Genomic DNA, 26,245 nt, shown 5'->3' with positions numbered 1-26,245 from the left:
GATGGTGGAACTTCTATTCAACACATCAACGCTCCAATTTACCGCTTCTGGCCAGAAACTCTTTGGAACTCTTCCATTTGCTAGCATGCTTCTCACCAAGTTAAGAATTGTTCGATTCTTCCTTTCTGATACACCGTTTTGCTGAGGTGTATAGGCAGCGGTTAATTCTCTTCGTATTCCTTGATTATCACAGTAGCTTTCAAACTCTTTTGAGCAATATTCTCCGCCACGATCGGTGCAAAGAGTTTTGATGGTGTCTCTCGCTTCTTTTTCAACGTGAGCCTTGAAGCTTTTAAATGTACTAAAAGCTTCTGATTTTTCCTGTAACAAATACACCCAAGTTTTTCTAGTATAGTTATCAATGAAGGTAATAAAGTATCGTTTACCATATTGAAATTTATGGTAGAGAGAATTTGTAAAGCTCAGCTCAAACCGAGATTGAGAAAATGCATTGATTTTTATATCCAATTTACAAGAGAAAGGCCACTGTTATATTGACAGATGGCACTCTTTAATTTGCTACAGTATAACAGAAAGTTATTGTTACAAAATGTGCACTCATTTACACAGAATCCTATATAACAAACTTGGGAATATTCATGAATGTTGAGCTGGCCCATTCTGCTGGAGGATACGACTTTGCTACTTTGCTTTGCATTCCAGAGTATGCTGTGGTAGGAGCTCATGTCTTAACACCACCCCTCAAACGCAGGGGTGACTGTGTCACACCAAGTTTGGAAGCAAGTTGTTGAAACCTTGATGGTGGCAGAGCCTTTGTGAGGCAGTCGGCAATTTGGTCACTGGAGCGAATGTATCTCACTTCAAGTTCCTTCCTCAAGATTTTGTCACGAACAAAATGAACATCTATTTCGATGTGTTTGGTACGAGAGTGGTAGACAGGATTTGAGCCTAAGGCACTGGCACTCACATTATCACACCATGTAATAGATCTTGACTGCAGAGGAAACTTCAGTTCTTTCAGCAAGGATTCTATCCAAGTGATTTCGGCAGCCACATGAGCAAGTGCTCGGTATTCAGACTCAGTGCTTGACCTTGAAACCACAGCTTGTTTCTTCGAAGACCATGATACCAGCGTGTCCCCAAAATAAACACAGTAACCACCAACCGATTTTCTATCATCAACACAACATCCCCAATCTGCGTCAGAGTATCCTGTAATAACAAGCTTGTCACTATAGCATATGTGCAATCCATGATCCAAGGTGCCTTGTAGATACCTTAGGATGCGTTTGCTGCTCCCCAATGAACTGTTGTTGGTCTTTGCATAAACTAACTCAGTTTATTAACAACAAAGCTAATATCTGGTCTGGTATTACACAAATACTGAAGTGCACCGAGTAGACTCCTATAGACTGTCGGGTTGTGCATTTCCTGCCCATCTGTTGCTGAAATTGATCGATCTGTTACAATAGGAGTTGGGCACGGTTTCAGTTTGGTCATATCATGTTTCCTTAGAAGCTCCTCAACATACTTTCTTTGAGTGAGATACAGCCCAGTTTCATCACGGATTACTTCAATCCCCAAGAAAAAATGCAACGATCCCAAGTCCTTGAGAGAAAACAATTTGTTGAGTTGACTGATAAATTCCTGTAACTTGGCTTCATTGTTCCCTGTCACTATGATGTCATCAACATAAATAAGCACCAAAATAATCAGTTTACCATCTGTGTAATAGAAGAGAGATGTATCGGCCCTAGAGTTCTTGAAATCCCAACTGAGTAGAGTGCCCTTGAGTTTATCAAACCAGGCCCTTGGGGCTTGTTTTAAGCCATACAACGACTTGTGCAATTTGCACACAAAGTTCGGTCTGTTGGGGTCCTCAAATCCCTCGGGTTGAGCCATATAGACATCTTCTTCTAAGTGCCCATTCAGAAATGCATTGTTAATATCCAATTGCTGAATTTTCCAGTTCTTACTCACGGCAATGGTCAGCACAATTCTCACTGTAGAGGCCTTAATCACAGGGCTAAAAGTCTCCCCAAAATCTAGTCCTGGCCGCTGATGAAACCCCTTCGCAACAAGCCGGGCCTTGTGCCTTTGAAATGAACCATCTGCATTGAACTTCTCCTTGAAAACCCACTTACAGCCCACAAGATTATACTGATCGGAATAGGGAACCAAAGTCCATGTCTGATTAGCTTTGAGTGCTGAAATTTCATCCTGCATAGCATCATTCCACCCCTTAATCTTGAGGGCTTCTTGAACAGTGACAGGTTCGCGCCCAAGCGCGGATTGAGCAACAAAAAGCTTCGGCTTAAAGATACCAGACTTGGAGCGCGTTATCATGGGATGAGAGACTGGAGGAGTCGGCGGAGGTGGAGAAACAATCGGAGCCGAAGAGGAGGCCGACCCAGCAGGTGAGATCGGAGCCGAAGAGGAGGCCGACCCAGCTGGGGAGGGTGACCCGTGAGGAGACAAAACAGCTTCAGGAGGTGCTACTGGAGGGGATGCAGAAGAGGAAGGGACCCGTTGAGATAGACGATCAAGCGGAACCAGTAGAGATGGGATGGAGTGAAGGTTAGGAAGTTGGGACCAAGCTTCGTGATGTATAATGAGGGACTGTTCAGGAGCATGAGTGTTGAGGAACCCAGATTTGAAAGGAAATTCTTGCTCATTAAAAATTACATGTCTGGAAATATACACACGACCAGTGGAACTAAGACACTTATACCCCTTGAAAGACTCACTATATCCTAGATTAACACACTTAAGTGAGTGAAATTGAAATTTATGGGATTGATAAGGTCGGAGACAGGGAAAACAGGTAGTACCAAAGACGCGTAAGAGGTGATAATCGAGTTGTTTGTGGTGAATAATTTCGAAGGGTGACTTATTGTGCAAAATGGGAGTTGGTAACCTGTTAATAAGATAAACCGAAGTTTGAAATGCATCAACCCAGAATTTTAGAGGCATGCTAGCTTGAGCTAAGAGGGTTAATCCCATCTCAACTATGTGTCTATGCTTTCATTCAGCTCGACCATTTTGAGCTGAAGTGTGAGGACATGAGTGATGGAATTGAATTCCATGTGTCTTAAGATAATTATCAAAACTTTGAAACCCACCACCCCAATCTGTTCTAATAACTTTGATTTTTGTTTCAAATTGATTTCCAGCCATGGTTTTAAATTGAATAAAGGCATTTAAGGCATTCGATTTTTGTTTTAATGGGTAGATCCAAGTGAAACGGCTATAATCATCTACAAAGTGAATATAGAACTTGAAGTTAGTATTAGAATTAACTGGAGCTGGTCCCCATAAATCCGTGTGAATTAATTCTAATAATTTTGTAGCTCTACTATTAGACAACTTGAAAGGGAGAGCATGAGACTTCCCATACTGACAAGCATCACAGAAAGTTTCTTTTTCATTCATTGAAATGGTTACATTGCTGGAGTTTAAGACACATCTAAGGATCCTAGCAGATGGATGACCCAAACGTTGATGCCAAACATCACTTTTGGAAAGAAACTTAGACTGCTGAACGGTATTAACAAATGAAGTGTATTTTGGTGTGGTGGACGGGAGCTGAGTTTCAGGAGACACAGACTTGTCACGGCTGGGATTGAATTGGTACAGGCCATCTTTAAGCATCCCTTGCAGTAGCACCTTCCTTGTAGCTTTGTCCTTCACAAAACAAGAATGAGAGTCAAACTCTATTAGTATATCATTATCTTTTGCTAGCCGAGATATACTGATGAGATTTTTTGCAATATCAGGAACTAATAAAACATCTTTCAAGATAAGAAGTTTTGATATGGTGTATAAGTAGACAATAAACCTGATCCAACATGAGTTATGTCCAAAGGATGACCATCACCAACAAGTAATTTATCCTTACCACCATATTCATACTTCTGAATCATATTTCCTCCATCTGAAGTAACATGATTACTGGCACCACTATCAGCATACCAAATTGCACTGTCAACAACTTCTGGCGTAGCAGCAAAAGCAGAGGCTCCAGATTTTCCCTGTGATGAGCTTGAATGAGGATCAGTACCCATATAGGTATCATCATACCTATTATAACAAACTGCAGCAGAGTGACCAAACTTGCCACACACTTGGCAAGTTGGCTTAGAATTGGAAGTGTTACTGAATCGTCCGCGCCCTCGACCCCGACCGAAACCACCACGATTTTGGGGAGAATAAAAACCACGGCCAGAGAAGTTACTTGGTGTAGATGGGTGGCTTCTTCCTCGGCCATTATGAGCTCCTCTGTTGGCCATATTTGCAGTAAGAGAGGCAGTGGATTTGAAGTTCCCATTGGATGCATTTTGAAGGATTTGAAGTCTCTCAATCTTGCTGTCAAAGCTAAGAAGTAACTCCTGCAATTCCTGCCATGTAGTGCTAGAACGACCCTCAATTTGTAACACAATAGGTAAATAATCAGCATCTAACCCAGATAGCACATTAGCAATAAGATGAGTTTCAGGATACGGATCCCCAGCAAGGGCTAAACTATCAGCCCAGGCCTTCTTCTGACGAAGATATTCTACCATTGTGGTGTTACCTTTTTGAACCGTTTGAATGGCTGTTCTGGTTTCGTCCATTTTGGACTTGGAGTGAGCACCGTAGAGGTTTTCCAAAGCACGCCACAGAGACGCCGAAGTTGTGCACCCCATGACTTCAGTCGCGATGGCTTCAGTCATCGAACTGTACAGCCAGCCCATCAGAATCTGGTCACTGACTATCCATAGCTCAAACTCAGGATTGAGGTGCAAACCAAGTTCGGCTTCATCAGATCCTGCAGAGACATTAGTGGAAATAAACTCAGAAGGGCAGAGACGAGTACCATTCACAAACCCATCAAGACGATGTCCCCGGATGATAGTCGAGACCATGGTTTTCCAAAGAGTGTAGTTATTACGGTCTAATTTCAGAGGAAAGGGTTGATTGAGAGTGTTGAAGGGTTGCGTGTAGGCATGTGAACTGGACAGAGGGCTGGAACGATGGGTTGTAACTTCTGGGTTGCTGGACGGTGGGATGCCAGTGGGAGGAGCATTTTGAGTGGTCGGAGTTTGAGATTGGCCAGTCGACATGAGTAATGCCCGCCGGTGGCTCTGATACCAAGATTGAAATTTATGGTAGAGAGAATTTGTAAAGCTCAGCTCAAACCGAGACTGAGAAAATTCATTGATTTTTATATCCAATTTACAAGAGAAAGGCCATTGTTATATTGACAGATGGCACTCTTTAATTTGCTACAGCATAACAGAAAGTTATTGTTACAAAAGGTGCACTCATTTACACAGAATCCTATATAACAAACTTGGGAATATTCATGAATGTTGAGTTGGCCCATTCTGCTGGAGGATACGACTTTGCTACTCTGCTTTGCATTCCAGAGTATGCTGTGGTAGGAGCTCATGTCTTAACATTACCTCCATTAGATGTTGGATTTATTGGTCCACAAATGTCTGAGTGAACCAACTCCAAGACTTTTCTCGCTCTCCATGACTTTCCTTGTGGAAATGGCTCCCGATGTTGCTTGCCAATAATGCACTCTTCACACACATTGTTAGTAGGAACAATTTGAGGAAGACCAATCACCATGCCTTTTTGATATAGAGTTTTTAAACCATTAAAGTTTAAATGACCATACCGAAAATGCCAAAGCCATGTTGGATTGCTTACTTTGGCCATGTGACAAGCTTAGACAGTGTTGATTTTCAAAGGAAATAATCTATTATGGGCCATTTCAGTTTGAGCAACAAGACCCCTTTTGGGATCAAATATCTTGCAAGCACCATTCTTGATGGTAACTTCATATCCTTTTTCTTGAAGCTGTCCAAGGCTTAGCAAATTACTTTTAAGATCAGGAACATAAAACACATTAGACATAACTTCAACACAACCATCATTAGTCTTGATTTGGATATCGCATTTTCCCATAACATTTATTTTTTATCACCAAAACTAACAGTAGTATGATAATCCTCATTTAAATGGGAAAAAAAATAACTTACTTCCACACATATGGTTGCTGCAGCCTATGTCTAAATACCATATATTTTCTTCTAGCTTGGGCTTGTTGTCATGAGTTGTCATCAATAGAGTTTCCTCTTCCTTCCTTTCTACGAAATTTGATTTCTCCACTTCTCTGTTTTGCGGCAGTCTTGTATAACATTCATATTTATAATGCCCAAATTTATGACATCTATAGCATTCCACATTAGACTTGTCTGCTGACTTTGGTCTATATGAGCCTCGTCCTCGTCCTCGTCCTCTTCCATGATAGTCATGAGAGTAATTGCCTTGGTGTTGGAATTTTTGTTGAGTTCCACGATTGTTTTGGTGTTGAGTTTGTTGCTGAGTTTCACGATCATTGCTACCTCTGCCTCGACCTCTTCCTCCACCTCGACCTCTGTCTGCTATTGGTTTTGAGTGATTGTCTATTGAGGCCTTCAAGGCTTGCTCCTTTTTCTCCTTCTCCTGCTGATTTAGTTTATGCTCATGAACTAACAAAGAACCCTGTAAGTCATCAACTGAAAGTTCATCAATATCATGAGCTTCTTCTATACAACAGACAACATAATTAAATTTTGGTGTCATTGTTCGGAGAATTTTCTGAACAACAGTGGCGTCCTTCATCGTGTCACCATGGATCCGCATCTTATTCACGATGGCCATTGTCCGAGCAAGATAATCTGACACTGATTCGCTTGTCTTCATTCGAAGTGTCTCGAACTCTGTATGAAGTGTTTGAAGCTGTTGCCTCTTTGCCTTAGTAGAGCCTTGGTACTTCTTCTTCATAGAATCCCAAATATTCTTGGAAGTATCCTTGCAAAAAATGGTCTCCAAGATTGAGCGATCAATAGCTTGGAAGAGATAATTCTTTGCCTTCAAATCTTTCAGCCGTTGAGCTTCTAGTTCCACTCTTTGTCCACTTGACACTGCTGTGCCATTTGCTGGTTCAGCAATTCCTTCAGATACTACTTCCCAATACTCTTTGGATCTTAAAAAATTCTCCATTAACATGCTCCAATGATCATAGTGACCATCAAACTTGGGAATTGCTGGTTGAACAAAGTTATCAGTAGCCATGGTTGACTATTACTGCAAAACAGAAAAAATAAGTGAAATAGAAATATGACTACTGCTGTATCACTCTCTCTATCTCACACTCACGTTTTCTCTTAACTTACTGTATCCTTCTCCCTCTCTCTATTAAATTGGCTCTGATACCACTGATACAATATTAGATGTATACATAGAGAGAGACCTAAAAATACTACTACTTTATTGATACTTGATTGGCCTATATATATAGGCAATACAACTTGCTAAATAACAAAAGTTAAACATTGAAAAAGCCTACAAAATAGGACATGACTTCACATTCTTACTCAAGTAACCCACTAGCCATTAGCGCCTAAAGAATAGGACAAAAATATTGACTCAATGACTTAGCAAAAATAAAACAAACTACATGACTCATCAAAACAAATAATGGCTCAAAAGATCAACACGTAAGCTCCACACTTTAACACATATGTCTAACACTCCATTCCCACTAAAATCCATCTTTGATAAAAAAAATGTGAGTGTCCATTATGAGAAAATGGACTATTACAGGCCATTTTCTATTCCCATATTCCCAAGCAAAATGGGTTGTCATGTAATCTTCACTCTTTTTGCACTCATTTTAATTTTTTGCTTTCTATTTAATTTTATGACAAGTGTCATTATTTAAGTAATATTTATTTGTATTTAATAATTAATCATTATATTATAATTTTATTACATTTATGTCAATCTAACTAAATTATTCTATCTTTTTCCCGAATGAAAGAAAAAAGTTATCAATTCTTCTCTTATCTTCTTTTTAATATGTATAAATATATATACAAGCCCGGTTGTGCTTTGTTATTTTTTTTATATATAAATATAAATATATATCAAGTTTATGACACCATTTATAAGGTGGTTCCATTTTTCTTTTAATTTATTTATATAGGAGTTGACAAGTCTTGTATTTGCAAATTTACATATTTTCTTCGCTGTCCAATTTAAGTAATTGGTTTGTTGTGTAATAAAAAAAAACTTCTAAATGTATATTGTGTTTTTTTATAAAAAAAAAAAAAACAAAATTATGGCTAATCTTTTTTTCTAATTTTTTATTCTCTTAAGTAAAATAAAAAATTAATGCACTAATTTACTAATTTAGTGGTATAAGTATAATAAAATTATAATATCATGACTAATTATTAAGTATAAATAAACGTTATTTAAAAAATGACATTTGTCATAAAACTAAATAAATAGTGCAAAAGAAAGTGAAAAAAAATCTCATTAGCACTCCTCTAAACTTAAATAATAATAATCATAATTTTGTCAAATAATAATAATAATAACAATTTAAACTCAAATAAGAGCACCGGAGCGTGCGTAGTACTCTCTCTTCTCTCCAGTGATGAAGAAGAAGAAGGTTACTCGAAAGCCTACATCTAGATCTCGGAATGAGGAGGCCCCTTCATCCACGATCATATCTGATTCTCAAACGAAGGATCAAGCGCGGAGTATGCCTTCTGAGGTAGATATGCTAATGCAATTGTCTGAGGGAAAGGCTCTGATGAAGAACCCATTATCAGAGAAGAAGTTGAGCCCTGAATGTGGTGGTGGTCAGACTAGACTAGAGGACGAGGCGCTGGAAACGAATAGGGCGGAGGATTCCGTGAAGGATGACTTTCAAGCTTCAGCTCAATCTCATTGGGCGAAACTTAAGGATAAGCATTTGATTAGTGAGGCGGCCAAACTTTACTATGAGGAGCCGATACTGAAAAATGGGAAGAGAGTTGCTCAAATTGATATGGCAGAGGTTGCAGAACAGGCTTAAAATTGGAGTTCAGCCGTGATATGTATGGTGATGGGAGCCAATCCCCCATTTGCTGTTTTTGAAGGGTTTGTGAAACGTATCTGGGGACACCTTGGTATTGAACGAATTGTGAGGATGAATATGGGGCTTACCATTGTCAAATTCAATGATGAGGCTACTCGAGATTTTGTTCTGGAAACTGGCATTGTGCAATTTGACAAGAAACCAGTTATTGTGAGACCTTGGACTCAAGATCTTGACACTATAAGGTTAGTCCGTTCTGTACCGTTGTCGATCAGATTGCCTAATCTAGGTCTTCAGTATTGGGGCCAAAAATGCCTCAGTGCCTTGGTTAGTACTATAGGGAAACCCATTATGGTGGATAAGTTTACTAAGGAAAGATCTATAATTAGATATGCTAGAGTTCTAGTTGAAATAGAGATATCTGATGACCCTTCGTTTGTCATTTATTTTGTGAATGAGAGAGGCCAAGTTCAAGATCAGTTTGTTGAGTATGAATGGCTTCCCATCAAATGCAACAATTGCAAAGGATTCGGCCATAATATGGTTGATTGCAAGAAAAATGGCCCTAAGAGTTAGGTTAAGAAGAGTGTGACTGAACAGGAACATGTTGGAACTAATGCTGATTCTGAGATTGCAGCTACTGATGCAAAATCAGGAGTTTCAGCTGGAGTTACTGAGGATGTTAAGGAAGTGGAGGAGAAACATGATGCGGCAGGGTTAGACGTTCGTAGGGTAGCTGAGGATAAAGGAAGTTCACAGGATCTGCCCTTAACACATGATCAGGATAATAAGGAGAATTGGGAAATTCCTAGGAAAGCTGGGAACTCAAGAGGGAAAGGGAAGTTAGTGAGGACTGTTATAGACAAAAAACAGAATGCTTTCAAGGTACTTCAGGAACAGGGGAAAGGTTGAACAATTGGGAACTTAACTGATTCAAAGCTTGATGGACTGCTCCAATATACTTAGTTGGAATGTAAGGGGTATGAATAAGAGAGCAAAGCAATCTGCTATACTAAATCTCTTAAAGTTGAATAAAGTGGGAATTGGAGCTTTATTGGAGAATAAAATGAAGAAGGATAAAGTTGATGATATGATGGTTAGATTGTTCCGTGGTTGGGATTACTATAGTAGTAATGTCACAGAAGGCAGAATTTTAGTGCTTTGGCAGAAGTCGTTTATTAAAGTTCAGGTCCTTATAGAACAACAACAACGGGTTCATTGTTTAGTTAAACTTACAGGCATGCAGATCGATATTTTGGTCACTTTTGTTTATGGTCTCAACACTATGGATGAGAGATTGGAGATGTGGAGGGGTCTTTCTTGTATTCATGTTCTGAACAAGCCTTGGTTGATTGTGGGCGATTTTAAAACTGTGTTTAATTTCGATAATAGAGCGGGAGGGAGGACAATAAGTGCTACTGAGATTCTTGATTCTAATGCTTGGCTTGCCCATTCTCAGTTGGCTTCTCTCAAGATAATTGGTTCTAATTTCACCTGGTCCAATAAGCATGATGGAGGGGATAGGGTTTACTCAAAAATTGATCATGTGTTCATTAATGAAGATTGGATAGATGCATTGCCTTACTCTATTGCAGACTTCCAATGGGATGCCCATTCGGATCACTGTTATTGCCTCATCAAAACTCTCAAACTTGGTAATCTGGGCATTAAGCCATTTCAGTTCTTTAATTTATGGATTACTCATAGGGGGTTTAAGGAGGTAGTTTTAGATAGTTGGAATAAACCTATGGCAGTGAGGGGTCTGCTGGGTGTGACTAAAAAGCTGCTTCAGCTAAAGCATATTTTGAAAGCTTTTAATAGGGAGGAAATTGGAGATGTTGAGCAGGGATATCATCAAGAAAAAGGTGACTATCAACTGGCACTCATTAGAGCTTAAGCTTCACCAACAGATATTGCTGCTCAAGAGGCTGAAAAAATAGCAGCAGTTCGATATCAAGATCACTCTGCTAGGTACATAAGTTTTTTTATCCAACGAAGCAAAATTACTTGGCTGCAGAAGGGTGATGATAATAACTCATACTTTCATGCGTGCATTAAAAAAAGAAGGGAAGAGAACCGTATTGTCTCCTTTCTGAATGAGCAATGGGTCATTATTGATGATTACAACAAAGTGGTTCATCATTTCTTGGACCATTTCAGAGGTTATATGGGAAGCTCTAGTTCAGCCAATGGTTCTTTTAATTCTCAGTGTATAGAGCTGGGTCCTTGTCTGGATATTGAGATGCAGCTGAGTGTGACTAGGGAATTTAGGAAACCTAATGTCAAGAAGGCTCTCTTTAGCATTCCGAGCACAAAAAGTCCAGGGCCGGATGGATATGGTTATGAGTTTTACAAGGCAATGTGGCAAAATATAGGGGATGACATATCAGAGGCTATCCTTGAGTTCTTTCATTATGGGCAGTTCCCTGCAGAGCTCAATGAAACAGCTTTTGCTCTGGTCCCTAAAACTGAAATGCCTAGCAGAGCGGTTGACTATAGGCCCATAGCGTGCTGCAACACTTTATATAAGTGCATTTCAAAAATGATATGTAGTAGACTCTCAGAAGTTCTACCTAATCTGATAAATCAAAATCAAGGTGCCTTTGTTAAAGGGAGATCTCTAGCTCATAATATTCTTATTTTTTCAAGATTTGATCAAGAATTACAATAGAAGAAATACTTCCCCGAGGTGTGCTTTGAAGATAGACTTGAGTAAGGCCTATGACACAGTAGACTGGTGCTTTTTGGAGAAGTTGTTAATCTGTCTTAGATTTCCTACCCGATTCATTCATTGGGTGATGGTGTGTCTCCGTGGCACTTCATATGTTCTTATGTTGAATGGAAGAGTGCAGGGGGGTTTTAGGGGAGTTAAGGGTCTTCGCCAAGGAGACCCTATCTCACCATTACTATTTGTCTTGGTTATGGAATATCTCACTCGGCTGCTTCAACTAGGGGCTCAACAAAAAGATTTTAGATATCACCCTATGTGTAAAAGCCTTAAGGTTATTAATCTCTGCTTTGCTGATGACTTAGTGATTTTTTGCAAAGCTAACAGCGGCTCAGCCCAGGTTGTTAAACAGGTTTTTGAGGATTTCTGCAATAGTACAGGATTGAAGGCTAATATCAGTAAATCTCAGTGTTTTTTGGAGGTGTTTCGGCTGCTGTTAAGGACCAGTTACTTCAGATTTTGCAGCTTGAAGAGGGAACCTTTCCTCTTAAGTATCTGGGGATTCCTATGAGGCCAAAAAAATGGAAAATGGCAAATTGTGGTGAGATTCTTAAAAAAAATTAAACTAAGGCTTCACACTTGGGCTAGTAAACATCTATCTTATGCAGCGCAGACTCAACTCATCACATCTGTTCTATTGGGATTGCGAAACTATTGGATGAACATCTTCTTGCTCCCTCAAAGCATTGTCAAAGAGGTTGATAAGCTGTGCTTGTGGTTTCTGTGGGGCAACAATGGTACCAGGAGTAATTTTCATTTCACCCCCTTGTCCACTGTCTGTTTGCCGAAAAGATTTGGAGGTTTGGGTTTCGGTGAAGGAGCTAAGTGGAACAAGGCAATGCTTGCCAAATATATCTGGGCTATTAGTCACCAACCAAAGACCCTATGGGTGAAATGGATTAACACTGTGTACTTAAAGGGTCAAAGTTTCTGGCAGTACCAACTTAAGGCGACTTCAAGTTGGTATTGGCGCAAAATTTGTCACATTCATGATATTTTTTCTCAAAAGGATATTGATGAAGCTGGTAGTCAAGGGAGATTTAAAATTGGTTTACTTTATTCGAGATTTATACACCGAGATCCAGTCAAGTATCATCCCTTTGTGTGGAATAGGATGAGTGTGCCAAAGCATCGATTTATTACTTGGCAAGCGGTGAATGATAAGTTGTTAACTCGAGATCACTTGCATGGGGTGCTCATGCATCTTGATTGGTTCCTCTGGCCGGTTTGTGAACTAGCTGAAGAAAACCATGAATATTTATTTTTTGATTGATGTTTCTCTCAGCAGGTAGTGCAGCGAGTCCAAGATTGGATTGGATGCAATTGGCTTTTAAAATTCAGTGGCTGGACCCGATGGATTGAAGATATGAGAAGAGATCTTAAGGTAACGATTGTGGCAGCTGTATTCTCAGCAACAATTTATTACATTTGGTATAATCGTAATACTTGTTTTGTTAATAGTTACTCTCATAGAGTCAATTTTATAGTAAATATGATAAAAAAAAAATATTAGTTATAGAATTAGGTGCTTTATACAAAAGAAAATGAAAGGAAATGAGAAGAACTTTATAAGAAAAATATTTTCTTTGTAATGTAGTTGGTGCCTTCTCAGTGAAGGAGGTTGTGTTTGTAATCTGGTTGTGATTAATAGAGATTTTCTTTCTTGATTAAAAAAAACAATTTAAACTCGAAGGACAATTCTATCTCCACGCAACTCATCGTAACTATTCAAATTCATTGAATAATAATAATGCATTTACTTATTCTGTATTAATTATATATTTTGCATTTATTTTGTCCTTAGTGCCTTTTAATTTCTTTATGTCTATATGTTTGTAAAAAATAATTTATTTATACTCTGGAAAGACTAAATATTTACCTTGTATTTTACAAAAATATACAAAATATTTAAGAATTCTTTAGTATTTTAATTGTTGTTTGCTTGATGGAGTACTTTTTTTTTTTTCATCACTTGAACAATGATACTATACTTGAATGATAATGATTAGACTCGGTAAGAAATGAGTACTAAAACCATTAGACTCGGTAATAATGGATTAGTGTGAATTATTTTCGTTGATGAGGTCTATAAAAATTTATTTCTTCCATTATATTCTCTATTTTTTTAATTGTTTATACTTAATCAATGTAGCTTTTGTTTTGGTCACAAGAAAATCTAATGTATGCATCAATCATAAAAAAATTTGGTGTCTTGGTATTTTGACACTTGTTGAGTGAGCGTTCCTTGTATGGTGTAAAGAGTTTGAACATTGTTGTAAGTACAAGTGACAAATTAACATAATATTATGTATAGTTTTTATATATTGTAAATTATAATGATTTTCACATATAATTTATCGCTGATCTAAATTTAATCAACGAAATTCTTCAGTAAAAATAACCATCAACTATAAAATGTATAAATTTCTCACTTTCAGACTATAATTTTTTTTTGTAAATTTCAACTATTATAAATTAAAGCCGTTACATTAACTAATTATAATCTACGGATAAAACTTTAAAAATGATATCCCACACAAATGATAAAACTTTAAAAACGACGATATCGTTATTGAACGACAACAAAAATGAGAAACGACTATCCATTGGAGAAATGGACAATCGCATCGCATTCCATCCAACTATTATCTTATCTTAAAATTCATTAAAAAAGAAAAAGAAAAAGCGAAACTAGGCAAAATTGCACCAACGGAACACTGATCAAAACCTCATTTCACCTTTCTGGAGCACAAAGAAGAGAAAAGGAAGGCCATAACTGAAGCCCACCAAGAATGCCATTCCTAACAAAATCACAAAAATTCAGAATCAATATGTATAAAAATCAAGAATTGGAAGAAATGCCATGGTTTTTAATAAGGCCTCACCATATTCAACATATCTTGGGGAAAGATTCCTTTGTGGTTTCGTTGAAACTTGTGGAGATTGTGTTGATGCTATCAACTGTAAAATCATTGAGATGATAACTAACCCACTTCCAATTTTCTCTCTTATAACTCTTTCACTCAAGTCCATTGACCAGAACCCACTTATGCCATCCCTAATATCTTCCATTACAACCTTGATAAACAGAAAGATTCCAAGGCATAAAACAGCCTCACCCAGATGGTTGATTGGCTTGGAGGAGATGACCCAGTTCAGAAGATTGACTATACATGCTCCAGAATATAGGGGAAGCCAAAAATACCAATCTACACATAAATACATACCAATCAAAGGAGAAAAAGAATGAGAAAGTTGAGCTTAGTTTGAGGAAATAAGGAAGAAGAGTGAGTCATATTTGAGGGTACCATGATCATCTAACTGCACAGATGCAGAGTAAGCAAAGAGAGCAGCCATTGCCAGAGAACAGAAGCTGTAAAGCTTTGTGGGTGTGGCCATTTTCTGGTCTTGCAGAGCTGCAATGGAGTTTTTGGTGCCTCTCTTCTATCTGCTGATCTTAATAAAGTCAACGGATTCGAGAAGCTCATACATTTATATAAATTTTTTTTTTTATTCAGCCATTTGGATTTCAGCACTAACACTTCGTTAAAGAAGACATATTAATTTTTTATTATTCTTTTTAGTTATCATGTGTAATTTTTAGTTACCGCAATGGTGATTTCTTGTTTTGTTTTGTTTTTCCAATTTGCCTCAAATTTGAGTGTTTCTTACATTTAACATCAAAACAAATATCTCTAATGATATGAAATGTTGGCATTTATTTCATTTTGCATGCATACATTTCTCCAGCTTTTCCAAAAGTATCATGATTGGAATAAAGTAAGACCTTGCATTCAAAATCATGATTTATTATGCAAACTTCTGTGTTAAAATATTGGGAAAATGGTAAAATCCATAGAACAAAACAAATTGCTGACATTTCACAATATAAATAAATAAATAACACAAGAAGAAACATCAAACAATTTAAAGTTGCCTTTGGCAATTTTTCTTTTTCCCTGAGTTAAGTTTACTGCTCTATAATTGTTTTTACTTGCTTAATTAGATCATTGATATAGCCACACGGAAACAATCAATATATACAAGTTAATACCCAACCAATTTCAAAAGAAACTATACACTCAATTGCCTTTGTTCACCACAATGAGAAAGTGCTACAGTAGAGAGTTTTTAAGTACACAATATGAATGATCAAAGAACAAGTACTACAAATCTGCTAGAACCTTTATGAGACATACCCTGAATTTTAGCGAGCATCAATTGGACTGGTAATTTGAAGAATATCTTCTCCTTCTAACGTACTCATCAAAGAGGCTTCTACAGACTGAGAAAATGATTCAGTAAGAACAGAGAGGCTAAACACCACATCAGCCATGCTTGGTCTAGCTGAAGCCTTCTCCTCTGTGCAAGCCTTTGCCAATGTTATCAAGCTCAGTGCACCATAGACAGGGTAGAAGCTCTCCAACTTCGGATCAATCCATTCTTTCACCTTCTCCACTCTCTTCTCTTCCTCTTCCAAGATGGCCCTTGCTTCTTTCCACAACATAATGATCTCGCCGCTTTCTCTTGTTCCCATAGATTTTCTCCCCGAGAGCAGCTCCAACAGGACAACACCAAAAGAAAAAACATCAGCCTTTGTTGTTGTTTCTGCTGTAGCCGGCCTAGCCATCGAGAAATTTGCTATCTTTGCCTTAAATCTTGCGTCTAGGAGTATGTTACTTGTTCTTATATCCTTGTGAACTATGCTTGGCTGAGTGTGTTCGTGCATGTACTGAAGACCATGGGAAACGTCTAATGCTATTTTCAATCTCTGACTCCAGGTGAGAAATCCTGTTGAGCTTGAAGCACTGGTTGAAGATTTGGGGTTTAACCATTTATCAAGCGAACCATTTTTAGCATATTCATATACAAAGAAGCAGGCTCCATCTTTGTCTAAAGAGATTCCCATCAGTTTCACCAAATTTCCATGGTTGACTTTCTGCAAAATGTTGAGTTCTTCTGTGACATTTTCTTTGGCTTTTTTCACAGCATACAAACTCCCATGAATCATGGCTCTATATGCAGAGCCTCCAATCCTATACTGCTCGCTGAAATTCATTGTAGCCTCTATAATTGTTTCAATTTCATACATGATTAGCTTGCCAAGATAGCCTGAAACTCCAGGAAGAAGTTTATCCTTGGTCTGAAGCTCAGAAGTATCACTTTTGGTAGATTTCCTCACTCGGATCAGATCACTGGACTCAAGAGATGAGTCCTCACGGTTGAGCTTTTTCTTTTTTTGGTAGAAACCAAGAGTGTATGTTAGAAAAGTAGCTAAAAACAGAACGAGAAGAGTACCTGCTAAGCTTATAACAGTTATGAGGAACCACCTGCGTTTGAGTTGGTCTTTTTGGTGAGACTGAGAAGGATAAGGATGTTGGGAGAGAGCTGGTAACTGAGGCACTGGGATCAACACTACAGAGCCAACAGCATCTATGAAGTTCCGGTAGTTATTTTCAGTTACGATGTCAACCTCTGTGGAATTAAACTTGGCACTAACTCCACCAATGTCATCATTTGGTTGCCAAACGTAAGAAATAAGATATTTAATACCAATTTCCAATTGGGATTTTGAAGGGCATCCACAATACAATGGGAATATCACTTTGGTGCCAATCTGCAAGAGGTTTGGATTAAGTTCGGGATTCATATCTCGAACCAAAGGCCACTTAGTGAGATTTTCAAATGAATAGGTTGAAACTAAGTAATAGCTTTCGCCCATCGTGATGTTATGGGTGATATTGGCAAAGTAATAGCTTCCATTACAATTGCAGGAGAGTGGTATTAGCAAAAGCTTGCCTGGAATCAGCTTGGTATGCTCAGGAACCATATTACTAGCCTCTGAAATCGACAAAGGACTGACCCCAAATAGATTGGCTATACTATTCAGATCAATAAAGTCTGGAGACTGAGCAAAGTAAGCAGCATAGGTCTGACACGAGGGCTGTGAGTCAGCAGAGCATGAAAAGTTTGTGCCTGAGGTGGGTGGTGACTGAGCTGAAACATGCGTTATGAAGACAAGTAGGAGATAAAGTGAAACAGCCATAGCTGTGAGCTTGGAAGGTTAAGTTTTGAAGTAACTAGTTATGTCATATAAAACTTGTCGAACAAAACTAATCGTAGACTCTTGCCAAAAGTTAAGGAAAAAGCTGAAAAGCATTGCAAGGGCCTTTCGATCCTTATTAAATAATGCTTTTTGAGAGCATATATTATATAGTGACCTTTTGTCTCTAGCTATTTTATAAAGTGATTCGTCCCTAGTTTTCTTCACCACCTTATTCAGTAATATGTGAAAAAAGGAAAAAACAGTAGTGGACTGTTTTTGTTATTATGCACAACTAAATACGTCAAGAATTATTTATATGATTTTTTTTGTGTTATATATTCTCTTTTGATATGACTCTGTCAAAGTAGGGGATTAGTTAAATCAAAGCAGGGACGGCAAGCACCTAGAAGATGTCCTATCTATATTTTGTACATACAAAGTCAATTGGGCTAGAATTTAAAAACAAGTAGTTTAACGGTTTTCAAGATTGAGTGCCTGAGAATATTCTGGTTGTTCCTGTAATTGGAACTGAATTATGATATCCAACATTTATTAGTATTCGTTGGACTCATTCCAAGTGTCATGACCTATATAGACAAACAAATTACTCCAAAACAAATTTTAAAAGACTCTGAATCGACATGATTCTTCTGTTCAAACAAAATGAGACTCAATAGCTGTAGAATAAAGAGAAATTTTAACATTAGTAATATAAAGAATTTTCAACTGTAGTATAATTAGCTTTCTGATTGCCACACCACATTAGAATCTCTGGGTTAAAGGCAAAGCACTCAAGTGTATCTAGGTTGGGTTCAAGATACTTCAAGAAACTTAAATTACTGTGACCAATTAATTCATAATATTTTATTACATACCTTCCCTAACCCGCTGCTTTACCTATCTTTTTCATCCAATCTTATAAAAACCACTTTGGTTTCAATGCTTCCGCATTTCTTTGTTGACTAAGGTTCTATTTCCGTGTATTATATACACAAGGTGCTCTGTATGTGATGTATGATTTAATAAATAAATTATTGGTTACTGATGACATAACAATTATAAGTTTTTAATGATTGAAGAGTAGTTAGATGCTAAAGTGTGCCTACAATTATGATATAAAACTTCACACGCAACACACTACAAGGAGTGACATCTTAGACATATGGAAGTCTTCCATTATCAATCTCCTTTAATAGATAATAGCACATGAAATTATAACATATAAGAGCCTTAAAATAAGTTTGTTACGATGTAAATCATTGTTTATGTAAAGCTTTTGGAGTAAATGTCAAAAACTCTAGTGAGATCAGCGGAGCTCACCGTCCAAATGTGACCATGCAATCTAAGTGGAAGGACATCACTTATTTCCTCACAACTCTCTTCTACAGAAGCAGCCTCTCTTCGCTTGCCTTCCTTCCAAAGGCTCTGTACAAGCAGCTCCTTTGTGGAAAAATCTGGCGTCAAATTTAAGTTTCTCATGTCTTCAAAAACTCTCCAAGCGAGAGCAGCTCTTTCACACTTGCAATAAGCTTGGATTAGTACTTTGAACATATAAGCGTCTGGCCTAACTCCACTCTGCTTAACCATCGGAAAAAGTTTCTGTACTGTTTTGATATCACCATGTAGTGCAAAATGATGCATCAACCCAGAAAATGTCTGAATATCGGGACAAATCCCTTGCAAGATCATCTCCTCCAGTACATCCAAGACATCAGAATTCCTCCTACACTTGGCCAATGTCCGCAGAAGAGATGAATATAAAAGCATCATGTTGAACTTTGATATGGTACCACATAAGTCTCTATGATCATTAAAAACCTTCAAAGCAGCGTCAGCATTCTTCGAGATGCCATAAAAGTCAATGATTAACCTGATGGTGCAGAAGGGTAGTCTCATACCTTCCTTCCTTATTTTGAATATGAGTTTATCAACCAATTCAGCACATCCATGGCGAGCTAAAAGGGTCATTGTCCTTTGTACTGTGTATATATCATGAGTAAATCCTGGTTGACAAGCAACCCAACAGAAGAATTTCCAAGCTGTCTCTGGCGAATTGAAATTCCTAAGAATTTTGCAAAATAACCTACTTGTCCACACAAATTTTGCTTCCTCTAACGCTGTTACCTCCTCAGGGTTCCATTTTTGTAAGGCACTGGCCAAAGCTCTGGGATCTAACCAGGGCTTTAAATGAACCTCAACACTATTACCTCCAACAGCAAGACTAGCATCCTCATTGCCATCGTCCTCATCCTCATCACTACTCTCCACACAACACTCAACATTCTTGATTTGCTCATTCGGAAGCATTTCCTTAAGAAATTCCTCAGTCTCCTGGACAAAACCCGCCTCTTTCATACGTTTAAATGACAAAATCATAGCTCGACCAGGTAATATTCCATCAACCTGCATTTCCTCAAGTAAAGTCTTGACCTTATCAAACTGTTTGACACCAGTAAACCCTTCTACCATAAGTGAATACTGGTTCAAAGTGCGCTTGATCCTCATCAAAGGCAACACCTTGAAAACCTCCATTGCTGAACACAACATCCCGGAATTCACAAGGTGCTCGATCATGATCGTGTAAGTTCTACAATTAGGAATGGCCCCTTCATCAACCAACCTATAGAAAATCTTCACGGCTTCAGAGTCATCACCCATTTGAGCATAGAGCCGCATGACAATGTTATAAGACTCGGTACATACTTTATCACTTGCAACTCTATACTCATCCCACACCTGAAGGACCGACTCTAGGTCTCCAATAGCAGCATACCAATGCATAAGATTCATAAAACTTATACGTACATAACCAAACCTTCCATCTTTGATGGAGTCTATTAAAGATTTGAGTTCCACACTTCGACGGGACTTGGCCAAGACTGTAGCCAATGAATGCAACGTATTCTGGTTATGTGAAAAGTGTTGAAGCGTCTCAAGAGATTCAATGAAAGACAGAGCAGAGTCCGCCGAAGGAGCAGACCTGAGTGCATGAGTAACGACGAAAGAGTCAAAAAGACGATCACTCAAGAGAGGCTTAAGAGAGCTTGAAGGGTTAGACCGGAGAGCCAGACGAATAGAATCAATGAGTTTGGCACGGTAGAGGTAGTGTGCAACTTTATTCGGAAATGGGTCTCGGGCGTAATAACGAGTTTGCTGGTTTAAGTATTTGATATGGTTAATCCAGCGAGGGAGTTGACCATAACGCATTGCTATGAATAATACTAGCAGTTGTCACACGGTCAAAACATCAAACACTTGGTGTGCACCCCAAAAAAGTGAAGCCAGTGATGGCTTCTAATGCTCTAATTCCTTTCCCACCATTAGAGGAGCATCATCTCTTGAATATGGGCATGAACAGAATTGAGAGTCTGAAGTTTGAATAAGAAATCTGTGCATATATGAGTTGCGAGCAATGGTTGTGCAGTGCTGCTTTCACAGGTCGAGTCCACGAATGAGGAGCGATATGCTTGCTCTTGGTATTTGTTAATGCATATTATAACTACAGTCAAATAAGAATTGGATTTTATTGATAATTTTAATATTTATTTATTAAATTAAAGTGGCATTTCAGTGTAGGTAGTTCTTCGGTGTACCCCAAAAAGGAGCACATCGTGCACCCATCTTCAATGTTTGGTGCAAAATTTTTTTATTGTCGTGATAGTTATCTAGATCTTTCTGTAAATTTTTAAAAAATTTTGAATAATTTATAATGCAAAAAAAATACTCAAAGAAGTTACTTTCTACGTGCATAAGAAAACAGTCACGCGTGTAATAAACTATTTGAACATTATTTTTCAATACTGTAAATTATTCAGAATTTCCTGAATATTTGTAGAATGCTCTAAATAACTACAATATACACGACGATAAAAAAACTATGCCAAAAATATTTTACAAGCTGGAGAGGGGTGTACCGGTGTGCTCTTTTTAGGATGTATACCAAAGATTTTCTCAAATATATATATAGGAAAATTCTAAGGCACATTGGTTTTGTCCTCACCCACAGGACACTTTTTTAACCATTCATCAATGATCCAGCACTCAAAGTGTAACGTCCTCCTAATCCAGGATAGTTACACTATGTACTTTAAATTGTGTTAGACTTGTTAGTCAAGTCATTTGGTTTAAATGTGTAACTATGGTTAATGTCAAGGGTTAGGGTTAAATTTTTTTGTCAAATGAACTATTGACTTTTATTTAAAAAGTTTCATACATACATGGGATCCCAAAATATTAAACTCAAATGTTTAAAAAGGTGTGTGTATATATATATATATATATTTATATCAAAATTACAACCGGCCGACCTAAGCGGCAAAATCAAGGCTACAACCCTAGTTCCTCTGAGATATCCTCGGTCGTGGTAGACGAGCAGCCACATATGTACACATCACCACCAAAACTCTCAAAGTCATGGGTGGTCAAGCTTTCCATTACCCTTACCTGCATCACAAAGCACTTGTGAGCCAAGACTCAGCAAGAAAACTTAAACATGTGCATAAATAGAAAAAATAGATTCTTAGATACTTATCTAGCTTGTCCAACAGTAATAACATACTCATATAGTCATTCAATTACAAATAAATGGTCATTGGACCAATTTGGAGTCGCTGCCCTGAATAGTTAACCATAGAGTCAACCCCGGGGGCCTATGCCTAAGCTACGTGACCTTAGAGTCACCTGGGGCCTTTGCCCTTAGCTTTGAGTAACTAGCTGTAGAGCTAATCCAGCGTACTTGGTGCTTTAATGTTTCAACGACCATATGGTCGGCCAACGTAATAGTACGTTGCTAGTTTAGGCCTAAGCCTTTCGACAAGCGCGCAACGCGCTATTACCGTCCTTGACTAATAAATCAAGCTTTGATCCAAGTATTCGAATATCAACATAGAAACAGATATGGATAGGCATACCCCAACCAAATAAATACGCGTACATGACATAACATTATCAGGTAACCGTTATCATAGTAAGAATCAGGCATACTTAAGGGGACCAAGCCTTAGCCACACAAGCCATGCAATCAGTCATGCAACACTTAAGCAAATAAAGAATATCAGAGTATGTTTAACCAATAAGTGAAATAATAACTTAAACATAAACATTCCCAGGGGCCCAAGCCCTAATCACAGTTATTATAAACAATTGGGCGAAGCCCTAATCACATATAACACGTATTGGGTGCAGTTTTCTTACCTCAGGTCCGAGTATAGCGTAAAATAAGAATGACCCTTGAGTGCGATCCCAATTCTGAGCCCCTAGTGATAACCTAGTCACAACCATAATATAGGATTCTGTCAATAACGAGTAAGTAAAGGCTTCCGGACTGAGTCCTAGCCTCCGGGGCCTTGAATTCCACTAAACTGGTTAGTAGAATCGATCCTGAGCCCTAAGGAAAATGTTCCCGTCAATAAACACTCACCAAGGCCAAAACAGCCCAGGTGGGCCACGACCAGCCCTTGAGGGTCACGTTGTGCCCCTCTAATTTGAGGCCCTCTCCCTCTGCCAAAGGGATGCAGGCCGCGACCTGCCCAAGAGGGTCGTGGCGCACCTCCCAGACAGAGGCCTCCCAGGGCCCTGGGTGCGGCTGAGTCGCAGCCCCTCAAGAACAAAGTCGCGACTTGGCCCTATAAACCCAGATTTTCCTCATTTTCCAGCAGCCAAATCCAACCCAAATTATCCCAATTTCTCCCCAAAATCATAATTCAATCACCTCAACTGTTCTAACATCTTCCCAGCAGGAAAACCCAACAAGAATTTAGTTATAAAACTCATCAAAATACCAAATTCACTCTTGAGCTATAAGGTTCAAAAATACCTCAAAACACAGATGCAAATTCTTACATAAATTAGTTAAACACAGAGGTTGAATTGTTACCTTAGCTGTGAATGATGATCCCCTAGCCACAAGTTATCCAAATTCCAATCCCGAGCCTTCAATTCTTTGGTTTCTAGCCAAAATCCTTCTTAAACTCTTCAAAACCAGCTTAAGGAAACTTAGAGAAAATGAGAGGAAGAGAGAGAAAGATTCGGTTCAGTGTTTGAGTGTTATGTTGTATTTCCTAAGGCTTAAGTTAACTTAAGCTAATCCCGAGGCTCGGGGTACCAAAAACGTCCCCGAGGGCAAAGTGGTCCAATTCCCTAGTACTCCCTCCTAAACTCACTAACTCCTAATATATCCCCAATTATTCATTCTCATTACCCGATAACCCAATTAAATGCCAAATACCTAAAATACCCCTTAACTCGCCCCGAGTCGGGTATTTGGTCCCGTTGTGACTTTTTAGCTAACTTGCTCCCTAAGATCGTCTCGTGTCGAGTAACCCAAATAAACCCACATAATAATGTGGTCTCTCACATATATCACATATATGCACATATATACAATTATACCCATAACGGGCCAAATTATGAAAGTTGCCCTTCTAATAAGAAACATGCCCACATGCATATTTAATATCCATAAATATGCATAACTAGTTATATTATCATATAACTCACATAATCACAATAAAATATATCAAATAAACATATAATTACATATATTGTCATCCTGACCTCCTAATTAAGGCCATAAGTCTTATTAGGTAATTTTGGGATGTTACACAAAGTGACTTACGAAACACAATAGTTATAAAAGACTTACTCTTTTGAATTTTTTCATCATTTTATTGTTAGTAATATTTTAATAAAAAATAATGCTCTTTTGTCTTTATTGTAATATATATATATATTATTGGCAAATTCGCAAGTGCACCCCCCTTAAAAGGAGCACACTGGTGCACCCCCTAGTGTTTTTGGATCAGAAAGTATTTTCAGCGAATTTATTTTGTATGACTGTATACATTGTAGTTATTTAGAGCATCCTGCAAATTTTCAGAAAATTTCAAATAATTTATGGTGCCGAAAATAAAGTTCAAACATGCTACCTTCCATGCAAAAAAAATAATACTCAGATATGAAAAAGTGCTTCGAAGATGATACCCTTAAAATTTGACACCTCATCTAGGGATGTTTGTGGCGAAAGTACATAAATTATTGTGTTTGCAGCACTTAAGTACTCAAGTTATTTTTTTGGCGGCGAAAGTACCTTCCGTCCATGTTTTGGTGCAGTTTAGTGCATTTATCTCTTTCGTCGTTAAGTCCGCTTACATGGTGTGAAATTTGCTTATAACTTGGGTACTTTCACTACAAACATCTCTTAAATTGGATATTTTCGTCGCAAACATCTTTTAAATTGGGTACTTTCGCCGCAAATATCTCTTTAATTGGGTATTTTTTCCTACGTGTTACAAACAAACTTAAAAGTGAGAATTGACAATTGTAGTGGGAAAAATCTATCTACATGTTAAAATACTCCATGAAGCTAGTCGGACTAGCCAATCGGGCCCAATGAGCAACCAAACTAGCTAGTAAGGCTCAACCCAACGTAAATGGACTCACATATGCCGAATGAACCATCTGATTGGCCAATGGATACCCGGACCTAAATCTGAATACCTTTAGTCAGCCAAAGACCTTGAAACATTCAAGGTATACGCAACTCTTCCCAGGAAAGTCGGAGGAGAACGACTCATATCGAGTCAGACAGACCAGATAGGTGGAACGACAACGGTAAGGAAAACGAATATAAGGAGGACCCTCAGGGGCCAAGAACGGGCCATCTAATAATCATCACTCTGAATAATCTCTTTGGTGAAGAACAATCTCTTGAAGTTGATCTGATCAAGCAAGGCGAATCAGTTAGACTGACCTGACCAAACTGACAAGCTCTGTCGTAGCCTAACCACGAACGAGTCAGATTGACCTGACCGGCCATCAAGCTCCGCCGTCACCCGCTCATTATTTTATTCATCCACTCAATATTACTTTCATTATTCTTTTACCTTTTCAATTATCCTCCACGACAATCTGACTAACTTAAGCGTCAAAGTCCCTTTGGTTGATGTAATGCCCCAAAATCCTTAATGCGGTTTAATGGCTGGATTAGTAGGCGAGGAGGGCCATAATTGCTTAATTATGCCATTAAATGATTATATGCATGTGTTATGTGAATTATATTATAATATAATGTTAAATGCATGCATGTGGGTCCACATTTGATTGTTAGGGTGTTTTGGTAATTTGGCTCGTTGAGGGCATAATTGTGTATTTTGGTGCATATTGTGATTTATGGATGAGATCCCATTATTATGGGGATATATTCGAGCTATTCGGCATGAGACAGTCTTATATTGTAAATTAGCGGTTTTGTCATAACGGGGTCATTTATTGGGATATTGAGTAATGAGAATGTTTATTTGATGATAAATTGGGAGTTATTGAGATCAAGAGGAAATTCTGGGAGCTTTGACTATTATGTCTCTGGGGGTGATTTCGGGATCTTTGACATCAAGATGAGATCCCTGAAGTAGTTCGTCAGATAGAATTGTACGTTTAAAACACCTTTTTCTCTCTCTTGTTAACCTTTGTGACGTTCGTGGCAATTTCGAAGAAATCTTGAGTTCTAGGAGTCGGAATCAAGCGAGGATCGAGGCATAGCAATCCTAGGAAAGATTAGAAGCTTCTTGACTGAAGGATTTAACGAGAAACAACCCAATCAAAGGTAATC

At 38.2% G+C, this 26,245-nt stretch overlaps 4 protein-coding genes across 4 annotated transcripts; all 4 read right to left on the bottom strand.

Moving 5' to 3' along the window:
- Positions 1 to 5,676: 5,676 nt before the first annotated feature.
- LOC133780175 (uncharacterized) lies at positions 5,677 to 7,068 on the bottom strand. The gene is made up of 2 exons (XM_062220048.1): positions 5,991 to 7,068; positions 5,677 to 5,867 (listed from the first exon to the last, which is right to left on the bottom strand). Exons 1-2 carry the CDS (start codon positions 7,066 to 7,068, stop codon positions 5,677 to 5,679), a joined length of 1,269 nt encoding a protein of 422 aa, XP_062076032.1.
- A 7,012-nt stretch (positions 7,069 to 14,080) lies between these two features.
- Positions 14,081 to 15,463, bottom strand: LOC133812563 (uncharacterized). The gene is made up of 3 exons (XM_062246334.1): positions 14,900 to 15,463; positions 14,477 to 14,800; positions 14,081 to 14,392 (listed from the first exon to the last, which is right to left on the bottom strand). Exons 1-3 carry the CDS (start codon positions 14,988 to 14,990, stop codon positions 14,313 to 14,315), a joined length of 495 nt encoding a protein of 164 aa, XP_062102318.1. The 5' UTR covers positions 14,991 to 15,463; the 3' UTR covers positions 14,081 to 14,312.
- A 190-nt stretch (positions 15,464 to 15,653) lies between these two features.
- On the bottom strand, positions 15,654 to 18,727 carry LOC133812562 (serine/threonine receptor-like kinase NFP). Its single transcript, XM_062246333.1, has one exon. The coding sequence runs from the start codon at positions 17,635 to 17,637 to the stop codon at positions 15,799 to 15,801; it is 1,839 nt and encodes a 612-aa protein (XP_062102317.1). The 5' UTR covers positions 17,638 to 18,727; the 3' UTR covers positions 15,654 to 15,798.
- Positions 18,728 to 18,849: 122 nt separating this feature from the next.
- Positions 18,850 to 21,159, bottom strand: LOC133812561 (pentatricopeptide repeat-containing protein At5g66631). Its single transcript, XM_062246332.1, has one exon. It carries the CDS (start codon positions 20,842 to 20,844, stop codon positions 18,901 to 18,903), a length of 1,944 nt encoding a protein of 647 aa, XP_062102316.1. The 5' UTR covers positions 20,845 to 21,159; the 3' UTR covers positions 18,850 to 18,900.
- Between the last annotated feature and the right edge of the window lie 5,086 nt (positions 21,160 to 26,245).

This window comes from Humulus lupulus, chromosome 1 (genome assembly GCF_963169125.1).
Source record: "Humulus lupulus chromosome 1, drHumLupu1.1, whole genome shotgun sequence".
NCBI classification, from domain to species: Eukaryota; Viridiplantae; Streptophyta; class Magnoliopsida; order Rosales; family Cannabaceae; genus Humulus; species Humulus lupulus.
Note: the sequence above shows the minus strand (reverse complement) of the source record. Positions and strands in the feature narration are given on the sequence as shown.

What these genes read in the sequence shown, in the direction of transcription:
- LOC133812562 (XM_062246333.1), bottom strand. Translation starts at nt 17,637, where the DNA reads ATGGCTGTTTCACTTTATCTCCTACTTGTCTTCATAACGCATGTTTCA.
- LOC133812561 (XM_062246332.1), bottom strand. Translation starts at nt 20,844, where the DNA reads ATGCGTTATGGTCAACTCCCTCGCTGGATTAACCATATCAAATACTTA.
- LOC133780175 (XM_062220048.1), bottom strand. Translation starts at nt 7,068, where the DNA reads ATGGCTACTGATAACTTTGTTCAACCAGCAATTCCCAAGTTTGATGGT. An exon ending in CAGCAACCATATGTGTGGAA is followed by an intron (nt 5,868 to 5,990) that starts GTAAGTTATTTT and finishes GTTGTGTTGAAG; the next exon opens with TTATGTCTAATGTGTTTTAT.
- LOC133812563 (XM_062246334.1), bottom strand. Translation starts at nt 14,990, where the DNA reads ATGGCCACACCCACAAAGCTTTACAGCTTCTGTTCTCTGGCAATGGCT. An exon ending in TGTGCAGTTAGATGATCATG is followed by an intron (nt 14,801 to 14,899) that starts GTACCCTCAAAT and finishes ATTTATGTGTAG; the next exon opens with ATTGGTATTTTTGGCTTCCC. An exon ending in CCCAAGATATGTTGAATATG is followed by an intron (nt 14,393 to 14,476) that starts GTGAGGCCTTAT and finishes TGATTTTGTTAG; the next exon opens with GAATGGCATTCTTGGTGGGC.